General features: G+C 45.9%; 3 protein-coding genes across 3 annotated transcripts; all 3 read right to left on the reverse strand.

Annotated features, from left to right (window-relative positions):
• Nucleotides 1-9571: 9571 nt before the first annotated feature.
• On the reverse strand, nucleotides 9572-13618 carry LOC123099747 (protein DETOXIFICATION 21). The gene is made up of 7 exons (XM_044521849.1): nucleotides 13031-13618; nucleotides 11277-11363; nucleotides 11041-11097; nucleotides 10689-10927; nucleotides 10460-10578; nucleotides 10275-10361; nucleotides 9572-10128 (listed from the first exon to the last, which is right to left on the reverse strand). Exons 1-7 carry the CDS (start codon nucleotides 13591-13593, stop codon nucleotides 10051-10053), a joined length of 1230 nt encoding a protein of 409 aa, XP_044377784.1. The 5' UTR covers nucleotides 13594-13618; the 3' UTR covers nucleotides 9572-10050.
• On the reverse strand, nucleotides 13618-14010 carry LOC123099748 (protein DETOXIFICATION 21-like). Its single transcript, XM_044521850.1, has one exon. The coding sequence runs from the start codon at nucleotides 14008-14010 to the stop codon at nucleotides 13627-13629; it is 384 nt and encodes a 127-aa protein (XP_044377785.1). The 3' UTR covers nucleotides 13618-13626.
• Nucleotides 14011-20720: 6710 nt separating this feature from the next.
• Nucleotides 20721-25551, reverse strand: LOC123099749 (salicylic acid-binding protein 2). The gene is made up of 3 exons (XM_044521851.1): nucleotides 25066-25551; nucleotides 21316-21450; nucleotides 20721-21206 (listed from the first exon to the last, which is right to left on the reverse strand). Exons 1-3 carry the CDS (start codon nucleotides 25456-25458, stop codon nucleotides 20925-20927), a joined length of 810 nt encoding a protein of 269 aa, XP_044377786.1. The 5' UTR covers nucleotides 25459-25551; the 3' UTR covers nucleotides 20721-20924.
• Between the last annotated feature and the right edge of the window lie 467 nt (nucleotides 25552-26018).

Genomic DNA, 26018 nt, shown 5'->3' on the forward strand with positions numbered 1-26018 from the left:
GCATTGGATGACTGCCTCCCGCATCCGTGTCCGCAGACTGATCCCCCTGTCGGTGGACGGATGCGGGAGGTTTTTTGCAAGTTGCCATTGGAGATGCCCTTACACCGCTGTGTTAGTTCAATCAACTCTGTACAAAATTCTGCAAACTTTTCTTTGGTAGTTTACATTGCTTTGTTCCAAACCTGCAATTGTTGACTTAACATAGGGAAATATTGCAAACTATGGTACCCAATAAGGAATTTCTTTGAATTGGGGGGGGGGGGCATCCCATCGTGCGAAATTCGTTGAGTAAAATGCATCATAAGTCCTAAAACTATTGGAGGTGTATAACTTGGAAACTGCACTTTTGGGTCCTAAAATTATTGGAGGTGTGCCAGTTTAGTCCTATAACTTTGGAACTATAGTTTTGGTTCCCAAGACTATGTAAGTTTGTTCATCTCAGGCCCTAAGCTTGCATAGCCAGCATTTATCATGCATTTTTTCAAATGAGCCCTTTATATGTGTTTACTTCCCTAAAAGTGGTCCATACGCTTGCATGTCGCAGGGCAGCCTAGCTGAGAGGTTTGGCACAGCCGTTGGGGAGACCTCGAGCGAGTCGGCATGGAGGTGACATCCCTCTCCCTCGGCACGGCCGCGGGGGAGACCCTGAGTCAGCAACAACCACACGTGGGTAGCGATTGGATGTTATGCGACGTGTGGTTCTGCTACTGCGTTGTGAGGCTGAGATGACCGGTCTACTCTCCTCACTGGAACTCAAGCCATCATGGCACTATTGGCCTCTGTACTTTCGCCTCTAAACACACTATGCGTGGGAGAAGATGAGGGCGTGGGAATGAGGCGAGACAACGCTCTAAGGGTTTTCTTGCATATTTACCTTTCATAAGTTAACACGGTGGGTTCATTAGGTCAACGTGGCAATAGTCCAAGAATTTTCAAGCGGCTTGTCAGTGGGTCAATGCTGGGCATGCAAGCTTAGGACTTGATATGGACAACCTAGCATAGTTTTTGAGACCCAAAACTACAGCTTCGAAGTTATAGGACTAAATTGACACATCTTCATTAGTTTTATGATCTAAAACTGTAGTTTCAAAGTTATAGGACCAAACTGACACACCTTCAATAGTTTTAGGACATAAACTACAGTTTCAAAGTTATATGGCTAAACTGACACACCTCTAATAGTTTTAGGACTTATGATGCATTTTACTCAATCAATCTTTCCCTTTCGCCTCCCGCCCGCCCTCTCCCCTCCGCCTCCAGATCCCTCCCGATCCCGATCCCGTCCGCCTCCCCTCCCCTCTGCCTCCCCTCCCGCCGCCACCGGATCCCAGTTGGGCAAAGCCCATGCGGGGCGATGATTGCGGCGTTGGGGTGTCCCTCCGTCGTGGCTGCTACGATGGATCTTGAGTGGGCGCCCCGGGACGGACATGTGCGTGGCCATGGCGCCGGTCACACAATGATGTGACCTCCTCTACCTTTGGTTGTCTTCATCCTTGGTCCAAAGGGATTTGGTCGGTGGGTGTTGCCTCGCGGTGGCTTCCTGGCGGCGGATCAAATGGAGGAGGAGATGGTGGCCTAGCTTCTGAAGTGGGTGAGGATGCCACCATCGTCGGCGGAGCCCGTGGGTGGCATTTTCCTCGTTGGAGGCGATGGTGGGGGCCTCCCTCGCTCCATTGTTTCTGGGGGAAACATCATATCTGGAGGAGGCTACCATTGACGGCGGCGCCCGTGGGCGTCGTAGCCCTCATTAGAGGCGTTGAGGGGCCTCCTGGATCGGATGATGGCGACGTCTTCGCCGTCACCCCCGTGGGTGCATCATCTTTGGAGACATTCATCGGCTGGACGGACATGTGGACGGCTTGGTGGTTGGGCGGTGCTTCATCCTACACATCGATGGCGGCGGATCTCAGCGGCATGGCGCAGTGAAGACTCGGTGCCCGATGGGTGGTGATGGACTCGAGCAGGAGGACGACGTTGCCTGGCGTCGTGGTGGCGTCGATGGCAGAGAGGCCTGGCAAGGTCGATGCGTCAGTATCAGATTCTGAGGATGGATCGATGGATGAAGGAGGTGACGGCCCTTGCAGCGTGTGCATGTGGTGCCCACTGAAAGTGCGCTGGACCGGTGTGTAACCCAGTCCAGGTATTGTGGATTGGATGGGGCATCCGGCATTAGATGTTAGGTGTTGGTGCGATGTATGTTTGGTATTAGGCTTGGACATTCGGCACCCCTTCATCACGGGGATAGGACTTGTACAACATGATTCCGACTAGAGTCCGACAGGCCAGGACGGTTGGGCAGGCGGTAGCAAACGGACAGTGGGCACTGGATATCGGGCCAAATATAAATGCAGCTGCACTGCAACAGTTTCTTCAGGTGTGGCCGAGGGTGGCGGCGTGGGATCCGATACCCAGCGAACAGGATGATGTCTCTTGGTCCTGGGAAGCGCATGGAAAGTTCTCAGTGAGCTCAGCGTACGCTTGTAGGTTTTGGGGTCGGGAAATGGTGCCAACGGCGAAGCTGACTTGGAAATGTCGGGCACAGTCGCAATGTCGCTTCTTTGCATGGTTAGCCCTAAGAAACAGGTGTTGGACTTCGGATAGGCTTGCAAGGAGAGGATTGCCACACCAGACAACATGCCCGTTGTGTGATCAGGAGGTAGAGACGATAAATCATGTGTTACTCACATGTGTGTTTGCCAGGACGGTGTGGGCAGTGGTTGGAGAGGCGCTCGGCAGACATGGATGGGTGCCAAACCAACAGAATGAGCTAGGGGCGTGGCTTTGTGGCAAAAGAGGGGACAACTACCTCGGCACCAAGGACATTCATACCATATTGTTGCTAGTGCTGTGGGAGTTATGGAAGCATCGTAACGCAATCGTGTTCGACGGCCGCGTCACCGTCGGTTGAGAGGCTCATCGACAAGGTAAGGTCTGAGTGCGTGCTGTGGACATCAGCGGGTCTGTTCAAAGGGGAGTTGGAGGGGTTCCTGGGTGGATTACATCGGTGGATGAGTAGGGAGGAGTAGGATATGTATTGATGTAGGTGGAGTGTGTACGGGTTGTAAGGCCATGCAGGCTTGTAATGTAACTGTGGAGGCATGCTTTGCCTTCCTTCTTGAATATATGATATGCACGCTCGTGCATATTCGAGAGAAAAAAAGAGGAGTAGCGATAGGTGTTGCCAAGAGATACGTGACCACTTCCTGGACTGGCATAGAGAGTTCCTCCCGATATGTTCCTGCCTCCTCCCGAGTCGCCCCCGTGTGGCGGCCGGGAGGCTCCCAGATCCCGTCGCCCGGCCTCCCCTTCTCCTCCTCCTCCTCCTCCCTCGCCGCCGCCCAAGGGCCCTCCCGCTCGTGAGGGGCTGGCGCGGGCCGGCGCCCCCGGGCCGGAGCGTGGTGTTCGGCGGGGCGTCATGGCGGGGGTGGCGGCGCTCCGGCGATTCCATAGCTCCACAGCAGGCGGCTTCAAGGTCTGGGGCGTCGCGGTCGTCAGGAACGGCGATGGCGCGACCGGATCGGCGGCGGCATGGCCGGATCAGGGCCCAGGCTGTAACTCCCACGATGCGGCTATATCTCCCACGTGTCGAGGCACGACTTAGAGGCATAACCGCATAGTGGTTTTGTCGCAAGAAGGGTCATCTTCACACAATCCCATGTAATGAACAAGAATGGGATAAAGAGTTGGCTTACAATCGCCACTTCACACAATACATAAATATCATTCATACATCATCCAAAATACAATCGTATAGACCGACTACGGTCAAAATCCAGATGAAAACAAGATAACCCCAAATGCTAGATCCCCGATCGTCCCAACTGGTCTCCACTACTGATCATCAGGAAAAGACACATAGTAACGACCACGTTCCTCGTCGAACTCCCACTTGAGATCGACGCCATCATCTGCACTGGCATCGTCGGCACCTGCAACTGCTTTGGTAGAATCAGTGAGTCACGGGGACTCAGCAATCTCACACCCGCGAGATCAAGACTATTTAAGCTTAAAGGGGGAATGGTGCAAGGAGGTGGAGCTGCAGCGGCAAAAGCATATATGGTGGCTAACTTGCGCAAATGAGAGCGAGAAGAGAAGCAACGGAACGGACGTCGTCTAGCAATGACCAAGAAGAGATCCTGAACACCTACTTACGTCATACATAACACAGACCGTGTTCACTTCCCGGACTCCGCCGAGAAGAGACCATCACGGCTACACACGCAGTTGGTGTATTTTAATTGGGTCAGGTGACAAGTTATCTACAACCGGACATTAACAAATTCCCATCTGCCTCGTAACCGCGGGCACGGCTTTCGAAAGATAATACCCTGCAGGGGTGTCCCAACTTAGCCCATCATAAGCTCTCACGGTCAACGAAGGATAAACCTTCTCCCGGAAAGACCCGATCAGTCTCGGAATCCCGGTTTACAAGACATCTCGACAATGGTAAAACAAGACCAGCAAAGCCGCCCGAATGTGCCGACAAATCCCGATAGGAGCTGCACATATCTCGTTCTCAGGGCACACCGGATTGTCCAAGCTTCCGATAGGCCAGACCAGAGTTGCCCTTGGTGGCCACCGGCGACTGACAGTTTGGACCAACACTCAGAGGAGCACTGGCCCGGGGGTTTAAAATAAAGATGACCCTCGGGCTCTAGAAAACCCGGGGGAAAAAGGTATAGGTCGCAAATGGTAAAACCAAGGTTGGGCCTTGCTGGAGGAGTTTTATTCAAGGCGAACTGTCAAGGGGGTCCCATAAATCACCCGACCGCGTAAGGAACGCAAATTCAAGGAACATAATCCCGGTATAACAGTAACTAGGGCGGCAAGAGTGGAACAAAACACCAGGCATAAGGCCGATCCTTCCACCCTTTACCAAATATATAGATGCATTAATTAAATAAGAGATATTGTGATATCCCAACATATCCATGTTCCGACATGGAACAAACTTCAACTTCACCTGCAGCTAGCAACGCTATAAGAGGGGCTGAGCAAAAGCGGTAACATAGCCAAACAACGGTTTGCTAGGAGCGGATGGTTAGAGGCTGACATGGCTAAAAATAGGAGACAAGATAAAGCAAGTGATAGGTAGCGAGCATGGCAATAGAGCGAACAACTAGCATAGCAAAGATAGAAGTGATTTCGAGGGGTGGTCATCTTGCCTGCAAGATTCTCAGAGTTGTCGAAAACTTGATCCTCGTAAGCGTACTCGACAGGTTCCTCGTTCACGAACTCGTCTCCCAGCTCTACCCAAGACAAGAACACAAACAAACGGAACCACAATCAACAACGAGAAATGCGCAAACAACATGATGCAAAACATGTATGATATGCCAGATATGATATGCGATGCATATGCGTGCTCCGGAAGGAAAATGAAGAAGATGGCAGTAACTTGGAAAACCAAGCATGCCACTGGAAAGATGAGATGATTTCGGTCGAAATCGATATAAAGATCACCGGAATCGGATGCACGGTTTGCAAATGGCAAGCAAAACAAGGATGACACTAATCTGCGATAAACAGCAAGATAGCACTTAAAATGCAACAGGCAACAATGCTACAGCACCCCAACATAGCAACTAAGCACATGGCAGTAATCTACAGGAGATGCTTGACAAAAGATGAACACTGAGATACGGCTAGTTCACAACATATCAAGCTCAAACAAGCATGACAAAAGAGCAAAAGATTACAGGTTCACAGACTTGGTGAAAAACTGGACATGGCAGAAATCATCATCAGGTAGCAATGTTCAGAGCACGAAATCAACATGCTACAGGAACTTAACATAGCAAAACAAGGCATGGCAGTGTTCTACTAAATGCACATGACAAAAGTCCCTTACTCTTCATAAACCAAAAAGGACCAGAAGATATGATGGTAAGCATGTAAACATAGCAAGTTTCGTTATCAGGTTCCAGACTTGGCAGAAAACATAGCATGGCAGAAATATTAATATGTAAGCCTCTTTGTGAGCTTGATGCACTCACTACAGAGCAATGCATGACAAACCAAGCATACCTACAGTAATATGGCATGTTTATGAAGCTAACCATGGCAAGAACAATTGCATAGCATGTATGGATAAACTACAATAAGCTTGGCAAAAATGCATATCATGTTAAGAATCTGCCAGAAATATTTTATAGTAAAAGTAGAGCAAGATTGAGTCATGCTATGGTACTCCATAATTGCAAACAATTGCAGGAATGCATCAACTACAACTATAGCTACAAAACATCCTTAATGAACATCTCCAAAATATGCATGGATCTCTCTGTAGCATCAAGTTTACATGGCAACAAAATTACAGCAGACAAGGACTTAGAGAAATCACTGTCCCTGAAATCAGAAATATTACGGGGCCTACTTTGCATGCTTGTGCTAGTCACCACAGATATCACAAAACTACATGAACTATACCACTGGAAAGATGGCATGGCATACTTCAAAACACATATAAAGCTCATGCTCAAAAGATGCACAGAATAAATGATACAAAAATGACAATTCTCCAAGTTCTGATAAGAACCAGAGAATAACAGCAACTAGCCCTCTTCCAACGAAGATTTGGGCATCAACATGACCTCTAATGAACATGGTGCAATTTAACAAAATGAAGAGCATTACGAGACGAACAATTTGACATATTACACGCACGAATCGGAGCTACATGCAAGAAGTTATCGCATCGGGAACAGAGGCACATGCTGGAATAATTTCAACACTTAGAAATTTTGAGGCGAGAAAAGTCAACGGGCTCATACGTTCAGATCGGATCGAGGCCGTGCTCCTCGCCGGCGATGGGGAAGGAGGCGAGGGAGATGGCCGGCGGGGGAGCGGCCGGAGGAGGGGCCGGAGCGGCGCTGGCGGAGGGGGCCGGAGGCGGCGGCCGCGGGCGGCGACGCCGGGGCGGCGGATGGCGGTGCCGGCCGGCGAGGCGGCCGCGGCGGCGCGGGCCAGGTGCGGCGGCGCGGGCGGGGTCCGGCGGCGGAGGAGCGGGCTCGGGCGGCGGCGGAGCTCGGGCCGCGGGGGCCGGGGATGGGCCTGCGGGCCGGCGGCGGGAGGAGGACCCGGCGGCGACACGTGGCGGCGGCGGGGCAGTTGGACGTGTCCGGCGGCGGAGTGGGACGAGGGCTAGGGTTAGACTGCGGTTGTAATTCGGGATGCCCACATATTTATAGGTAGAGGGAGCTAGGAGACTTCAAATGAGGTGCGGTTTTCGCCCACACGATCGTGATCGAACGACCTAGAGCATGGAAGAGAGTTTGGTGGGTTTTGGGCTGGTTTTGGAGGGGGGTTTTGCTGGACACTCAAATGGACTTTGCGGATGCCCGGTTAACCGTTGGAGTACCAAACGACCTCCGAATGGAACGAAACTTGACCGGTAGTCTCCGGGTGGTATAAGAAGACCACTTGACAAGCCTCGGTCCATTCCGAGAAAGTTTGACACACGCACACGAAAAAAAACTAGAGGGGTGCACCGGAGGAGATAGGAGCGCCGGATTGGAAAACGGACAACGGGGAAAATGCTCGGATGCATGAGACGAACACGTATGCGAATGCAATGCACATGATGACATGATATGAAAATGCATGACATGACAAAATACAAAACGAAAGACAAAACCCGACAACAGAGAGAAAAACATATCACATAGCCGGAAATGGCAAGAGTCGGAGTTACAAATATGGCAAGTTACATGCGGGGTGTTACACAGGCGTGGGCTTGGTCTCCGGGTCGCGGTCGGCTTGGTGGTGGGTGCGACACGTCGGCAGCTGGGCGGATCTGCGGATTCCATCCTTGTTTCGTCCTTGACGGCGCGGGCAACTCCGGGGGAAACCCTAGATCTCCTTGGGATCGAGCGATGGCGGTGCTTTTGCGTCGTAGTCCCTCTTCAGGGCATCGTTTTGGAGTTTGCTCCGATTGAAGGGACCAGCGATGCCGACGGCGCATGCCCGGTGGCGCAAGTGCCGATGAAAATCGCGCCGACTACGGTCATGGCGGACGATGGCGGCATCTTGGATGTCGTTTCCTTGTTGAGGCATCGTTGTTGCAGTTTGCGTCATCAGGCTCGGGATGCTCCATGGAAAACCCTAGATCTGGGTCTCCCGGATCGGACGATGATGGCGTTCTCTGTATCGCTTTCCCTCCCGGGGGCATCGTTTTGGAGCAAGTGATGGATGGAGGTGGCAAGAGGAGGAGCCGTGTTACATCTACTGCAAGGCCGACGGCGGATCATGGCGGCATGGCACTGCGGAGTTTCGGCGATGGGCGCGCGTGGATGGACACGCACAGGATGGTGGCGTTGTCTGGCATCATGATGGCGTCGACGACAGGCCTGGCAAGGTTGATGCAGCAGTACAACACTGAAGATGGATTGGTGGCAGGTGGCTGCGGCGGCCTCATACCCGGCAGGCGTCCTGGTTGAGGAGTGCGCCGGACTGGTGGGTGCCCATACCCGGCAGGCGTCCTGGTTGGGACCTCAGGTCTTAGATGTTAGGTTTGGCTGCGAGGTCTGTTTGGTATTAGGCCCAGACTATCAGCATCCCTTCATCAACTGGATAGGAATAGCGACAGATGTTACCTAGACGGTGGCTTTAGTCTTACTGTTGTATGATTTTGTAAGGTCTTGTGTGAATAATTAATAAAGTGATTGCATGCATCGTCTAGATACAGAGGCCGGGGGTCTTCCTCCTTTTCTAAAAAAAAGGTGTTGCCAAGATGGTGGTTTCAGACTTACTGATTTATTACCTTGCAATGGCTTTGTGAATAATTAATAAAATGATTGCATGCATCACCCAGATGCAGAGACCGGGAGTATATCCTCCTTTAAAAAAATGATGCATTTTACTCAAATTCGTTTGATCATGGAGCATAGATAGATTTTGAACTCACGCACATCACAGCAGCACAACACAATGCTTGTTATTACATAAAAAAAGATCAAACAAATCATACGCGTGTGCTGAAGTTGTTTGTGCCAATTTGTTCTTGAAATGCTGATAGAAGTGTTTTTTTTCGATAAAGGGCATTTTTATTATCTCAAAATGTAGCATCAAGCGATACAAAGCATTTAGAGTATCACCCGGCCTCTGCATAATTAGGATGCACACAGCTAAACATCAAAAATCTGACAAGAAAAAAAATGACAATTCGGCAACAGTAGAGTCCTATAGACCGACACTATGCCTATGTCGAAACGGTTGGTGGACCGATGCGGAGATTATGCTGCCACCCATGTTGGGTAAAAAACTCCATAGCCACCTGCTCCAATGACGTACACACTGCCTTGAATAGCGGTTGGTACTCCGCACGTTGTAGTATAGACCACATACGAAGCGAGTGCGTACAACAGAAAATAACCTGCAAAGGAGAAGCATTTTTGTCATTAAAAACCAAAGCGTTTCTACATAGCCAAAGCGACCATAGTAAGGCGTACGCTCCCACCCTTATTAGCGTTTTGAACCTATTTGAAATACCGTCCAACCAATGACCAAAAATATTGGCAACACTTGTGGGCGGATACAAATTTAACGCTATTTGGATGACTGACCACGTAGAACGCGCAAACTTGCATTGAAAAAAGAGGTGTTTGATTGTCTCGTTATGAGTACAAAAACAACACTTCTTACTTCCTGGCCAGTTGCGTCGTGCAAGGTTGTCTTTGGTTAGCACAACACCTCTACAAAGATACCACATGAATATTTTAACTTTTAGTGGAATCTTTGCCTTCCAGATTTTCTTGTTATTGCTCTCCGGTGCCTCAGAATGCATGAGCGCACGATACATAGAGTCTACCGTGAAAGACCCCGATGTAGTAAGGTTCCAGCGAAACACATCACGGCCTTGCGTCAGGTTAATCCGATCCAGACGGGATAAGAGATTATGCCATGACATAAGTCGGGCGCCAACCAAATCCCGCCTGAACGAAATATTCGGCGGGGATGAGCTGAGCACCTGCGCAATAGTATTGTTCTTATCGCGAGCAATGTTGTACAAGGCTGATAGAAGTGTTGAATGGTTGAAGCTATCAGGACGGGTTATTTTCCAGCTGAACCTTGCAATCTTGTGTCCTCGTCCATGTACCATCTCTTCAGCCTCTCACGAGCAATCTTTACCTGCGAAAAAAAGATGGGGGTTAAAACACACACATAATTTAGTATCTCAATGCCTTTTAGCATTACACATATGTATTATCTGATGAGTATCAACTGAAGTCTAAGGCGACAAAGTGAAGATCAAACAAATGATCATTGTTACGTACCTGTTTTTGCCAGTCAGTCCCAAGTGTTATGTACACAAGTACAACAGTTTGAACCAGTGTTCCTACCAGCATCGCAATCCAAATGCCCTAATTTTTTTAAACATATATATAGTTACAAACACAAATCGGGGAGAAGATGACCCACCATGGTAATGGTGTGAGGGACTAATTATCTGTGTAATTACCTTTACTTGAAATCTGACAATGTAACCAAGCACTACCCCAAGTGGGATGCCAATCATGTAGTAGGATGTGATGTTAACATAGGCGACCACACTTTGCCAGCCCGCACCAACAGCAACGCCTGCAGGTAGTCAAACAAGAGGGTGATGTTATTTCAGATCGAAAACAGACCTATACTGATGTTCATCATGTGTGTCTACCTTATACTAACAATAAAATGGTGAAGCTAACCTGGTAGCACTGGTTGAACACTGTTCAGCAGAATAGAGAATGCCAGGAGAGGCGAAAGGTCGGCCACCGCGTTAGCTACTGCTCGGCTCTCGGTAAACATGTACGCGATGTTCCCGCGGAAGAAAAGGAAGAATACAAACAACACAAATCCGATGAAGAAGGAAGTGACGACCACATTGGCGATGGCGAACTTGGCCCTCCTCGCACTTCCAGCACCAAGCTCATTTGCCACTCGCACTCTGTAACAATCATTGTGGCGTCAAGATTTTTGTTTTGTTTTGAGAAATGCTCATGATTGAACCACAATATCAGCTAATTAATGAAATGCAGGCTGATGATCAAAAAGTTATACCCGGTTGCACCCAAAAATCCTACTGAAATCATCAGCTCCCATCCATTGATGTTAAGGCTATGTATTTCACAAATACAAAACACTCAACACTAATTAATTTCTTCTTATATTTGAATGTGACAGTAAGAACATAAGATAATGTCCATGGATAGCTAGACCATGTGTGGAACTAATGTGAATAACAATGTCTGATCAAGCGCAACTGCATGATATGCATGAATTAGTATGCATGTTACCATATGGAAAGAGCGTCGAGTGCAATCTGTGCATTCTTCATATTCCCAGTCAGGAGGACCAATATGGTGTTGTACCACATTTCCAAACTGAAAATGCAAACAGGTAAAGGAGAAATGTATATGTCAATCTTTAAAGGGTTAAGATGAAGGATTGAAGGGGCAGCCTGCCAAACATAGTCTCTTCTACCCTATCATGCAGTATATATCCTAGCATAATTAGGCTCATTAAGATTAATCTTGACAAAATTAATAAATCTAGAAACTAAAAGTGTAATTTCTTAGCAGGCCGCTGCATTGTTTTTTTTTCTAACACCTAGCCTTTGCAAGAAGGATGCACTATTACATACAACCGACGAGCATTGTTCTTTTGTTATCATCAATTTCTTAGCAGGCCGCTGCATAATAAGTTTGTTCTTTAATGTGGAATGTCATTAAGAAGTGTTGCTATTGTTTTTTTTCTCGAATACGCGACATTGTGTATCATTCCATTGATAGGTTGGGAAAAGAGTACAAGGGTTGGCGCCCTGGGCAACGTACACATACGATGGCGGTGCCCAGATGCGCGGGGTGAGCAGGAGGAGGTATGAGGATGCTCAGCCTCTCAAGTTACAGGTTTATGTTACAGGAATAATCCGATCGAGCCCTTTGGCGCCGGCTCTTGCCCAGAGATTCGCCTCCTGCTTGATGTCGTCCAGGAGGGTGCTGTGGTTGGGTGATGCGTTGTCGAAGAGGATGGTGTTGCGGTGCTTCCATATGGCCCAGGAGGTGAGGATTACAAGGGAGTTGATGCCCTTGCGGAGGCTTGTCGGGACATTGGTAGCAGTCCACCATTCAAAGAAGGTGTTGCTATTGTAATGAGGAGAAAAATCATCATGTCTTTCTCTCATGTCCATCTGCTCATCTTCTATGCATATTGTTTAAGTGGCTTTTAATCCCCCACCACCGGTGGGTATCTCAAACATGCTCAGGAAGTGACTGGCAATGGTTATAGCAAAATTACATATCCAAGTGGGGGTGGGGGTTTGCGCTATATATTGAGCAATTTGTACTTGTTGTAATGATTTTGTTTTTATATAGAGCTTCCAACTTCTTGCATGTACTACTCTAGGGCTACACACTAAATCTCTATGTGGTGCTCACTTTAGCAAGTATAGGTCTGAAATTCATTGGATATGTACTACTCTAAGGCTATGTGTTGCCGATATGGATGACGGTCTAGCAGTAAGATCAGTGAAACACGAGTGCATGAGTCTCTCTTTTTTCTATAACGGACTCCTACAGCCCTAAATAAGCCATATCGCGTTAGTTCTCATGAAAAAGGCATATGTAATGTATGCCATCCAAGATTGATAATACATAGACGAGCCTAGGCTCATGTATTCCCTATGAATAATAAAAAAAGTGGATAACAATTTTTTAAATGGATTCTTTTGGCACCCAAGATGCTCAAGTTTTCGGAGCATCCAAATTTTAGTGCTGAAATGGCATCTAAGGAGCTCTGAACAAAAAAAAGAAGCAAAACGGGTCTCAAGAATGCCTTTTTTGAAGTTTCTTTGAAAGCCGATTTTTTTTCCTAGAGCTCCTCGAATGCCATTTCACCATGAAAATTTGCACCCTCCTAGCACATTGGTCATCTCCGGTCCAAAAGAAAAGCAGATTTTTTGAATTTTTTCTATTTGTTTTGAATTTACCATTTGGCCTAGTTGGAACAACTTCAAAATCAGGGAGTGAAGTTGTTAGTGGTTCTTGCTTACCAAAGCATCACACCAGAGGACATGGAGAGCTTAAAGACGGCACCGAGATCGGCGAATGCAGCCGATGAGAACCCTGTCCACGTCTGAGGGCATCCACCGAAGAAGACGAAGACGAGCTGCCCAAATACAGGGATCCACACGGCGATGATATTGGAGCCCATGACCCCCGCCAGACCGAGGTCGAACCTAGCCGTGGCAAGCCAGGAGAGGAGAAGGTGGATGCCGAGGTTGAGGAAGGCGAGGTAGGTGATGATGGCGTTCTTGCTCTGCGCCTGCAGGTACATCTGGAGCGTGTAGGACCAGACACTGGAGAGCATGATGGGGATGTACCAGAGGGCAATGGTGCCGGCGACCGAGCAGATGGCGGGGTCCTGGCCGAGGAAGACGAGGAGCGGGGAGGTGAAGAGGTAGATGGAGAGCATGGCGACGGCGCAGGCGAAGAGGATGATCCATGAGCGTTGGAGGTAGATTCCTAGCATATGGTACTGTTTGGCACCGTACGACTGACCACATAACGTTTCAAGCGCGCTCGCCATGCCCATATGCAATCCACACTTGTCCATGATGCATGCTTAGTGTACTTTCAGTAAATAACACTACGTGACTACAATAAGTAAATCAAATGACTCGACAGACGACGACACAAAGCGATCGAAAGAAGAACAACAAAATAAAGAAGAGCTGCGAGTTACCAGGACGTCGATGCTGAAGCGCATGAGGACGGTGGAGACGAGCGCGTAGGCGGCGAGCTCTGTGGGTCCGATGTGGCCGATGAAGGCTTGGCTGATGATGGTGAGGCCGAACGTGGAGAAGCGTGTGCAGATGGACGGCCCCGCCACCACCCACAACTTCCTGTTCTCCTCCACCAGCCGCCGTCCCAGCCCTTCCTCCTCACCTTCATCTCCCCCGGCGCTGCTCCGCCTATCAATGTCCGCCGGCGGCCAAGCAGGCTCCAGCAGAGGTACCTTGCTCTTCTCCATTGCCTCTTCCACTGTACGCGCTTAACCAGATAGTTTGACGCAGCACCGACGCTAGTTATGGGGATGGGCTTGGTTACGTGGGATAGAGGGACCAGATGGATATACGTGGACATGGATAAAGGTCACTCATTTCTCACGTGGACAAAAGACACACGTGAAGCACGCGGCGCATGCATGCGCTATACAGTGTTCTTTCGAGCTATCCTCTGGTTGGGAGCAGCATAGACGCGCTTGAGCGGCATCCGTGATTAATGGCGATGCCGCAGTGCGTCGACGATCGGCCAGTCGATCGACGTGTCAAACTCTATGGTTGGTTGAAGCTACAGTACTATATATATCAAACAAAAGAGATTACATATTTACTCCGTCCTGATATGGTTTCTCAAGCGCGCTAGCCATACAAAATCCAGGATATCAACGACCAATCACAAGCAAACCTGGTTTTGCTACTCACACGCTTCACAGTTTAAACAAATCTCTAATAATTTCGAATCACGATCCTCTTCTTCCTGCCGAACGGGCCAATGGCGCCCTTCCGCCTCCCCCTCTTCATTGCTGACTACCACTAGTAAACCATTTCAAACGAATTTAGATCAACCACCACATTGTACTGTTCACCGGGGTCTGCATCGGCAAGTGACATTACAAGGTGCGCATAGCAGCGCAACATCGATCGATCGGGGTCCATTGGTACAGCCTACCCAGTTAATAGTTATGGCCAGTCGGTAGCAAATCCACATCACCCCTTCCACGCAAAGATATGATGCCTAGATGGAAATTTTTGGACCAAGTACGGGTATGTGGCGACCAAGGCATGTTCTTATTTTGTCAGTTTAGAGTGCCGAGGTGGGCACATCGGCTTGCTTGAGAAAGAGGTAATTGCACCTGCGGTAAACTTGTTTTTTGGTGGGAACATCTTCATACAACAACTTCAAAAATGCAAACCACGGGCCCAATAATTGGGTACGGTTTTGTCCAAATTACATCAAACCAGTCCAAATCATGTGGTAGGAGTTTTGAAGAGGTAAATACACCGGGAGTCACAGAACTTGCACGCGGCGGTCAGTTTGATGCATAAACTTGTAAAATACATGTTTCTGGTCATCAAACATGCACGTGTGTTCATATACGGTCACATTTCACGTATGCAGACGTATCTCTGGCCTATGTGGCGTACCAGCGTGGCCAGGGCCCGCTGTCAGCCGCTGTCGCATGGAAGATATGCAGAAAAGTCCTTGCCTTTTTTATGTATTTTAAGCGCCTAAAATAAAATGAGAGAAAAATATATGGTGGGGTTCAAACCCGTACGCGTACCTAGTAGGGGCAGGTGGACAACCACCAGAGCGATGATGATTCACGTTGGGATATGACGACTAAATTATATATCATATAATACTGACCAAAAAATATATAATTTAAATGTAACACAAAAAAAGGGAGAATCGTGACTCGACCATGTGACCTCGTGGTCACCGTTAACTAAGATTATGACCCGACTACGACAACACAACATGTCCAGGCGGGATAAACATTTTTCATGTTGTTATTCCTTCTTGTTCTATGTAAGAAAACAAATTATATTCTTGTGTTTGTGACATTTAAAAGATGTTTCTGTGTTACAAAGAAAAAGTACGTGACATTAAGAAAAATGTTTAAGCATTGTAAAACACATTTGTGTAATTAGAAAAACATACGTTGCATTTAAAAAATGTTCATGCATTTCGAAAAACTGTTAATGACATTTTTTTAAATGTTTACACAATGTACAAAAATTTCGCGTCATTTAAAAATGTTTACACATTTTTTTAAATGTTTACACAATGTACACAATGTACGAAAATGTCTAAAATTATTTCAAAAAAGTTTCAAAACTTGTATTTGAAAAATGTTAATCATATGTTAAAAAATAAAAAAATAAATGTCTGACACATTTAATATCTTTTAAATATGTGATTAACATTTTCTCAAATACAAGTTTTTGAAACTTTATTAAAAAAAGTGGATAAACATTTTGGATGGTATGAAACATTTTTTATACAAGGCAGACAATTTTTTACATTGTATAAACATTTTAAAAAATGTCGTTAACAGTTTTTCGAATGCCTAAACATTTTTAAAATGCAACATATGTTTTTTTAATTACACAAATGTGTTTCATGATGTTTATTTTTTTAATGTCAAAGTACCCTTTTTTGTAACACATAAATATTTTTTAATTATCATAAACACAAGAATATAATTTATTTTCTTACATAGAACAAGAAGGAATAGCAACATGAAACATGTTTATCCCATTTGGATATGTTGGGTTGTCGTAGCCTGACGGTAATCCTAGTTAACCTTGACCACGAGGTCACATGGTCGAGCCACCATGCTCTCTTTTCTTGTGTTACATTAAAAAAATATTTTCGGTCCGTCTTATATGATATATTAGAAATTAGTAGTGATACCCAAACGTGAATCATCATCGCTCTGGTGGTTGTCCACCTGCCCCTACAAGATGCTCGTCGCTGGTTCGAAATCCCATTGTCTATTTTTCTTTCATTTATTTTAGGAGCTTATAACTAACATAAAACATCGAAATGTGACCGTATGTGAACACAGATGCACGTTTGATGACTGAAAACATGTATTTTATAAATTTGTGCACCAAACTAACCATCACGTATAAGTTCTATGACTTTGGGTGTATTTACCTCGGTTTTGAACTATATGCGATGACTGGGTCTACACTAATGATTACTCCCTCCGTTCCAAAATAGATGGCCCAATTTTGTACTAAGTTGGGTCATCTATTTTGGAACAGAGGGACTACTTCATAAGATGTTAGTGTGCTTTGTTATACCATTAAACCATTACGATCATCCATATGCCTCGATATACTATTATCTTGTCTCATGGATAATAGACCCAGACAGCTTGAGAAGGCAAAACACCCACTGACAACTGGGTCCCACCCACGAGCCTTGCTTCGGTACACCCTCAGTTTTGTCCAAATTACATCAAACCAGTCCAAATCATGTGGTAGGGGTTTTGAACTATGTGCGATGACCGGGTCTACACTAATGATTACTTCATAAAATGTTAGTATGCTTTGTTATACCATTAAACCATTACAATCATCCATATGCCTCGATAATACTATTATCCTGTCTCATGGATAATAGTACCAGACAGCTTGAGAAGGCCAAACACCCATTGATAACTAGGTCCCACCCACGAGCCTTGCTTGGGTACATTCCCAGTTTTGTCCAAATTACATCAAACCAGTCCAAATCATGTGGTAGGGGTTATGAACTATATGCGACGGCCGGGTCTACACTAATGTTAGATGTTAGTGTGCTTTGTTACCGAAAAAGGCTTTCGCCCTGCTTTATAGATAAAGCAAACCGCCCGAACCAAACAACCAACAGAGTTCACACACACACTCAAAGTCACAGCCGCACACACCGCATGGTACCAGTAGGGTTAATGCTGAGGACAGCTCAACAAGCCCTAAGAACAAAAGGACACACACAAAGACCGCCACGGACGAGTCCAGCCTAATCAGGTTCCGGCGGCGGTGGCGGAAGCGGGGGCGCCATGCGGAAGTGTGCTTTGTTATACCATTAAACCATTACGATACACTATTATCCCGTCTCATGGATAATAGACCCAGACAGCTTGAGAAGGCCAAACACCGACTAATAACTGGGTCCCACCCACCCTCCTTCACAAACCGTATAAGGGCAGTATAATCATTTGACCATAATGTATACCCACCTTTGTATACGAGTTGTACATAGACGTACACAAACGATCCGACGGCCTGTCACACAAAGTAGCACCCACACCCTCCGTCTTGGGCTGGCCCATTTTTTTTTCTTTTTTTAACTTTCAAAAAATACGTGCATGAGGTAGGATTTGAACTCCCAACCTCTTAGTTTACTCATGCATGCTATAACCAACTAGGACAGCTAACTTGTCTTGTCTAATGACTTCTTTTATTCTTCTTGTTGTGCATCTTTTCAGTCTGCTTTTTTGTTTGGCCCTTTTATTCTTCTCTTATTTTATTTCGTAAAACACGTTCTCGTCTCCCTGTTAACAAAATGAGTCGCACACGTGGCATTAAACACATACAGTTAACACAAACAAAAAATATTAAATACAAAAGGTGAGCATGTTTCAGTAAATGAATGAAGGAAACGTCCGCATACACAAGATGGATGGATAATTCATTCCGCTGTCTGTACGAATGACATACAGGTTCTCGAGCGACAGTGACCCGCTAGTTTTTTTAATAATACATTTTTTTAATTAATTTTCATAAATATTACGCTGGATAAAAAAATTCAAGAATAATACACCGTGCCTAGTCGGCCCACAGCAGGCCGATTGGATTCCAGTCGGCCTACAGCTGGCCGACTGGCCCCTGTCGGCCTACAGCTGGCCGACTGGCCCCTGTCGGCCCACTGTGGGCTGATTGCGTCCTGTCGGCCCACTGTGGGCCGATTGAAGCTAATTGGCTCGCTGTGGGCTAATTGTTTGCAAAAAAAGTAGGCATAAAAATATATGTTTAAAAAATATTAATCATGTAATTAAAAAATGTTTAACGTGTATAAAAAAATGTTCCTGATGTATACAAAAAATGTAAAATATATATGCAAAAAAGTTGACATAAAAAATATGTTTTCAAAAGTGTTAAGCATGTATTTAAAAATTGTTAAATGTGTGTATAAAAAATGTTCCTTATTTATACAAAAAATATAGAATGTCTATGAAAAAAATTTGACACCAAAAAAATATGTTTGAAAAGTTGACATTTTTTCAAATACATGATTAAAAATTGTTAAATGCGTGTATAAAAAATGTTTCTTATCTATTCAAAAAATATAGAATGTGTATGAAAAAAAGTTGACACCAAAAAAATATGTTTGAAAAAAATGTTCCAGTTCCATACAAAAAGAGCAACCAATCATACTTAGGTCCGTGATGCTCCCATACCGGATCCGGAGCTGGAACATTTTTTTATACACGTTTAACCTTTCATTTCAATACATGAAACATTTTTGTGTACTCGTTGAATTTTTTTTCAAATACATGATTAACATTTTTTTCAAACATATTTTTTGGTCTCAACTTTTTTTCATATACATTCTATATTTTTTGTATAGATAAGGAACATTTTTTCAAATACATGATTAAAATTTTTTTTCAAACATATTTTTTTGGTGTCAACTTTTTTTCATACACATTTATATTTTTTGTATAGATAAGGAACATTTTTTATACACACATTTAACAATTTTTAAATACATGATTAACACTTTTTAAAACATATTTTTAGTCAACTTTTTTGCATATATATTGTACATTTTTTGTATACATCAGGAACATTTTTTATACACGTTTAACATTTTTAATTACATGATTAACATTTTTTTAAACATATATTTTTATGCCTACTTTTTTTTGTAAAAACAATTAGCCCACAGCGAGCCAATTAGCTCCAGTCGGCCCACAGTGGGCCGACAGGACCCAATCAGCACACAGTGGGCCTACAGCTGGCTGACGGCCGACTGGAGTCCAATCGGCCTGCTGTGGGCCAACTAGGCCCATTCGGCCTGCAGCGGGCCGACGGTGTATTATTTTTGAAAAAAAATTACCCAGCGTAATATTTATGAAAATTAATAAAAAAATATATTATTTAAAAAAATTAGCCAGTGACCCAGCCCAGTCGGGCGGCCTCCTGTTAAACAGGTACTTAAAACTGTTATTTTATTTTTTTCCATATTTCCGCGCGCGACAGTGAACCGGCCCAGTTGGACGGCCTCCTGTGAATAAAGTATTTAATTTGTGATTTTTTTCCAAATTTGTGAACTTGTTTTCAAATCGATGAACTTTTTTCAATTTTGCTAACTTTTTTGTCAAATTCATGAACTTTTTTTTCAAATCGATGAATGTTTTTCCTCCTTGGAGCTTGGGGTGTTCGTGTGTTCCAGGGATGACCCTATCTTGTAAGATGACCAGTGTTATTCATATCAATCGTAACCAAAATGTGGTTAGCGATTATTTAGCTAAAAATTTGCTAGAACTGATGGTAGAACAGTAGTTTGGTTGGGCTCTGGTCCCACGGAAGTTGCGGACTTGTGTAAACTGGATTGTAATACAAGTCTTACTGGCAAAAAAAGTCCGACTAGATTAAGTTGTCGTCTATGGCAGACTGCGTGCATAAAAAGTATTTTGACGTGTTCTTTTTAATTGCCTTAATATATATTTTTTTTAGGCAATTTGATGAAACGCCTAGAAAAAGCAAAGGTGTTTCCTCACTTGTGTCAAGTGAATGGAGGCGTTTTGGCAGTTTAGAAAATATCTCCACAAATAACAGGAAGCCTACATTTGATAATTTATATACTTATAGAAAGTTGAAGTCATAGTCCAGATTGATGGGCTGATGGACTTGTTTTGCGCACCGGCCTAGTGTGTTATTATATATTTTGTGCTATTTTTATCACCAATGGACAGCATAGTGGAGTGGCAAGCTGTGTAGTCTGGAGGACAAGGTGATTAGTTCGATTACAAAACTAGCTCCTTTTTTCAGGATTTTTACATCTTGCTTTGAATAGCTAGTGGCCTAGCGCCTCGAGGGACAGCCCAGTTGTGCGTGGTCTCCGCGCGCTCGTCCGTATACAGGCCACTTATTGATGGTCTTAGTGTGGACAACATACTTTAAAAAAAAACTATCATGCCTTTTATTATAAGGGGGAATGGGATAATCACAACCATTGATGTATTTATGGGAGGTATATCGAAGCGGAAGTGCCTACACAATAATAGTCAACAATGACTAGAGCCACCAAAGTACGTTTGATTATTACAGCAGATTTTCATGTTTTTCGTCCGGGACATGTGCTACATCCATCGACACCATAAACTTACTCATATTTCTCAGCAATGTCGAGGATACACTTGACAACCTGTTCAGGCGCCGAGAGCATCGCCATATGATCTGCACCGTCGATCTCTCTGACCTCGTCCACCGGGTTGTTGGCCACCATCAACCTTTGGTACGCCTCTGGTATGGTCACATCTTGCTTGCATACTACATAGACCTTGCGGACCGAGCCATAGCGTTCCTCGGTGAATGGCTGCCGGGCTTGCAGGTCTTCCAGGAACAATGAGCCGACTCGTATGAGAGATTTTGCAAGGGCGACGTCCTGCATGACGGATTCATTAGCAAACCTCTTAATTAGGAGATGTATTACGATCTGGTTCTTGTATCAAACAAAACCGGCCCATTTTTGCTCTCCTTGGACATTGACATACCTCCGATGAGCACAGCTGATAGAGCTTTTGTTCTATAAATTGCGGCCCGAACATGAAGGAAGCCGGGAGTCTTCCATCTGCATCTTGGGGTTTCATCTCGTTGTCCAACGGGGCTACCCAGTTGCCCTCACCATGCTAAGTGGAGGAGAGAAGAAAGTAAAAGAAAGTAATGCGTGCGCATCAGCAATTAACAAAGTGATGTATTGCTATGTAAATAAATTAGACCATATGGGAATCTTTTGTACAATCATGAAGCCGATGTTGCTACATGCACAAATAGGAACCATGCACCATCTTTCTTTTTCTTTTTCTGAGGGTGTACGGCGGGCAAAAGCCAGCCTGAACACATTTATTAATTTTAAAGTTTAACACCTATGCTACATCTAGCTGGTACATATGTCCTAAAGTATCAGAGAAACAATGATGCATTAGAATTATGGTGTAGATTATGACGCGGCGTGTGTTGTAAGCATTGACAGCCATTCATCTACGAATTTTGCTAAACCATATTATGACTTAGAATGTGTAGTTTCATGAAAAGTGGAACCTAAGCTCTGGTCTAACATGGCCAAAATCCTAGCTGCACACTTATGATATCAAGAGATTTGCGCATGTTGGTGGCTGTCATTCTTAAAGAAAATCTTATGTACAGCTAAATCGCATCTGAGTTCTATTTATATCAAACTTATGTATTGTGGACTGCGGGTTGAGTAAAACCTCGCACCAAAGCCTAACATCTAAAGGCGGAGGCCCCAACCAAGCGTCATGCCGGTCTGGGGCATACACCGGTCTGACACATTTTCAGAGGCCGCTGCCGCCGTCTTTCACCGATCTATCTTCAGAGCAGGTACTGACACATCGACCTTGCCAGGCCTGCCGTCCACGCCACCACGGTGCCACACAACGCCACCTTCTTTTCGAGCATCCATCATCATACATCCGTTGTCGAGACCCTGTTGCGCTACGCCGCTGAGACTAAGCATCGTCAATGCGTGACATGAAGCGCCGCTCCACCGTTAAAATCGTCCACTGGTCCCTCGAGCCAATGCACACCTCCAAGAATGACGCCCCAAGGAGGGAACGACACAAGAGTGCCGCCATCATCCCATCAACTGATCAAGGGTTTTCCCCGGAGGTAGCGGGAGGAGTTGGGAGCTTCACCTTGACAATGCCTTCATGAAGGAAACAACGCCAAGGGCGTCACCATCACCGGCTCCGGCCACCGGCCGAAGACCAGGTTTTCACCCAAAATTGTCCCAAAAAATCCAACCGACAACCTGTGCATCTGCAATACCTCCTTCAAAGCCCCGGAGCTGGCCGCCCAGATCTGGCGATCATTCACAACCGCACTGCCACCATAGTGTATCCTAATGCTCCGGTCATTGCCGAAGGGCGCCACCACTGGAGCATGGAGGAGGGCCGCCACCCCACCGCGCCATGTCAAAAGAGCCATTAGGATGAATCTCAAGCACACTCTTCACCGTCACTATACCGAATGGGATCCGGGGTTGAACCCGCCGGACCGTCGGAGCAGCTCCGCCTTGGACATGGGTACGTCCACGATATGCAGCCGAGGACGATCTAGGCCTCACCATCCGCCGCTCCAGATCCGTCGCTGCGCAGCGAGGCGATCACCCTGGCCAGGCCATGGTCGAAGTCCACCTCCACATGCACCCGACCCGATCTTCCAGCCAGGTCCTCCACGATGTCTAGTCTGTGCCACTGCCACCGGACCGCCACCCGACAACCACGCCGCCACCCAAGGCCTCTGCCCGTACCAGCTGTCGCGCCGCCAAGATTTGGACCGCGGCCACGCCACCTCGCGGGAAGAGGTCCCGCCCCACCCCCTCCATCGCGAGACAGGGAGGAGATCCCCGCCACCGTCGTCGGCCACCAGACTTAGTCCCGTGGTGTCCTTCGGCGGCGGAGGAGGGAGGGGAAGGCGGAGATGGAGACCCGGTGACTAGGGTTTCGAGCGCCACCCGAGTCACCTGAGACGGGGGCGACGCGGTGGCTGTGGTTAGTTCCTTCGTAAATATAACAAATAAGTTCCATAGATGAAATTAGTTACGGGTGGATGCGAGTTAATCTTTGCTAAATGTAAGGGGTTTTGTTTTGCAAAAATGAGAGTAACCAACAAATCGAATCCCAACAAACTAGAATTTGGGCACGAATGTCACCGGACTCTAGTAATCCAAACACTACTTCGTAATGATCTTTGGCATCTAACTCCTAGCCCCTCCATAGTTTCTATGACAAACATGTGCATATGGGCCCGTCCATAGTTTGCTTTTATTTTAAGTAATAAAGCACCCCTTTTAAAAAAAATCTTTTTGGACAAATTTTCAAACAATTTGGGAGACCATTGTGGAAAAATGAAGACAGATTGAAAATTTATAACAAAACCATAATAACTTGCAAATAGAGGGTTAAACTAGACTACTTCCTCCGTCCCATAATATAAGAACTGTAGTGTCAAAAACGTTCTAACTACAGTTCTTATATTATGGGACGGAGGGAGTACCTTTTATGAACTTTCAAAAAACTCATGACCCAGCCGAGTTCTTAAAAAATAAATAGAACTAGATGTTTAGAAGAACTAGAACAAACTTTTAAGTCGAATAAGTCCTTCCCCGCAAAAAAGAGTCGAATAAGTTATTTTTACTATTTATTTATTTTATTGAAAATACCAGCCCATCAAATTTGGCCACCCCGACCATGTACAAGCAACAAGGTAAAATGCCAATGGTAGAGGTTGAAGGTATGATGGAGCGGAAGCGGAAGGATACCCTCATGATGCTAGAATTCGTGGCGAAACCTAACGGGTGTAGGACATGGTGACATGAAGAAAACTAAGATGTCTCTCCATCAATCGCACAACAAGAGAAAGTGGACAAGTAGAAATGTTTAGCGATTTAGATAGACATATAGGAGGCCCGTGCTCGAGATATGAGAGCAACAAGAGGATGTGAGATAAGCCCATTTGGTAAATGCATCGCCGATGGTTTGAGTAAATAAAAGTAATATTGGTAGTTGTTTGTAGTCGTGAACGAGTCAATCACCGCAGACAAGTATAACCTGACCATATACGATTCCGATCGTCATATACAAGATTACAATTTTTGTTGTAATAGCTTCCAAGTATCTTGATGTAACCCTGATTGGATTTTTTGTTCTTATTCCAGTTTATTACTCCGTTTGATGTACTGTGTTTTCTTAGTTAAATTGTTTGCTCAAAAGGTACAGTGCTTACTCCCCTAAATTCTGCAGGTCACCTACTCACCCGATAGACACTCTTCAACAGTTTTCAAAATTATACTCGGTGAAAACCATCGAAGAGTATTTATATGAGTGAGTAGGTCATAACTTGTAACAAATATTCGATGATTTGACAATGAGGTTTTTTTTGTTACGTAGTACTCCCTTTGTTCTAAAATAAGTGTCGTTTATCGATATTCAAGATTATCTGGAGGCCTAATATGGTGGCTCACGAGATTGCAAAGTTTAGTTTTGATAATAGGTCAGATGATATTCTTTTGAATACTGTTCCATCCCGTGTGGCAAATTTTGTAACGAATGATTGTATGAATATTTTAAATTAATTAATATAAGGTGGTTTTTTTTAAAAGTGTCGTTATGAATGATTGTATGAATGTTTTAATGAATTAATTAATATAAGGTGGGGTTTTTTCAAAAAAAGTGTCATTAAAATGTATAGTATGTGCAGACAACGGGTGGATCAGATCATACCTGTATGAGGACATGCGACGGCGGGGACGCGCAGTCCGGCATGTAAGCCGAGAGGAACGCGGCGACTGCGACCTTGTCCGGGAACATCTCGGCGGCGAGGGCGACGCTAAGGCCCCCGAGGCTGTGGCCAACGAGCACCGCCTTCTCCCCGGCCGGGAGCGACCGGAGTGCATCGAGCAGCGGCCCCGTGTACTCGCTGAACGTTGCTACCTCTGGCAGCCGGCGGTCATCGATGCCCGACGCGGCTAGGTCCGGCGCGTGGACGCGGCAGCCGTGCCCAGCCGCAGACCGTAGCCCCGCCGCCACCTTGTACCAGCTCCAGCCTCCGTGGCACACGCCGTGGACGAGGATGATGTGCTTTGCCTTTGCACCGCTATCAAGTGCCGCCTCCATGGATGATTGTCAAGAACAAGCCGATTGGCTCTTCTGTGCTCCCTCTTACACGATATATTGTGGTTTAAGCTACTGGAGATGGTGCTAACTTTGACGGGTCTCTCGAGTACACGGCATTACTTTTCGTTTCTAAATTAGAAGTGGAGTTAGCGGCCGGCCAAGGCGGCTTATGTGGAAAGCCGGCACTTGTGGATTAACAAATGGAAACAAAAGATCAAATGACACGGATGCTCCATGCTTATTACTATCACTCAAACCGTCCGTAACTGACCGGACTGCATGGTCCGGACTTGTTGTGCCATCTGACGCGCTTCTGCATCGGTCTGCAGGGCGGTCTGGACGCATTTTTTCTTACAAACCGGAAACAAACTAGGAGGACTTTGCGGGCGTCCAGATAGCACCAACGACCGCTTCTGACCGCCCAGACCCATCCAAACGCTTCCCTCCTTGTCCGCGCGCGTTCCCGTTTGGTGCCAGCTGCCCGCATTAATTCATACCGCTGTAGAGCGGCCGCTTCGTATTGACGTCGGACCGAAGCGGACGTGATCTCTCACTGGCTC

This window comes from Triticum aestivum, chromosome 4D (genome assembly GCF_018294505.1).
Source record: "Triticum aestivum cultivar Chinese Spring chromosome 4D, IWGSC CS RefSeq v2.1, whole genome shotgun sequence".
In the NCBI taxonomy this organism is placed as follows: Eukaryota; Viridiplantae; Streptophyta; class Magnoliopsida; order Poales; family Poaceae; genus Triticum; species Triticum aestivum.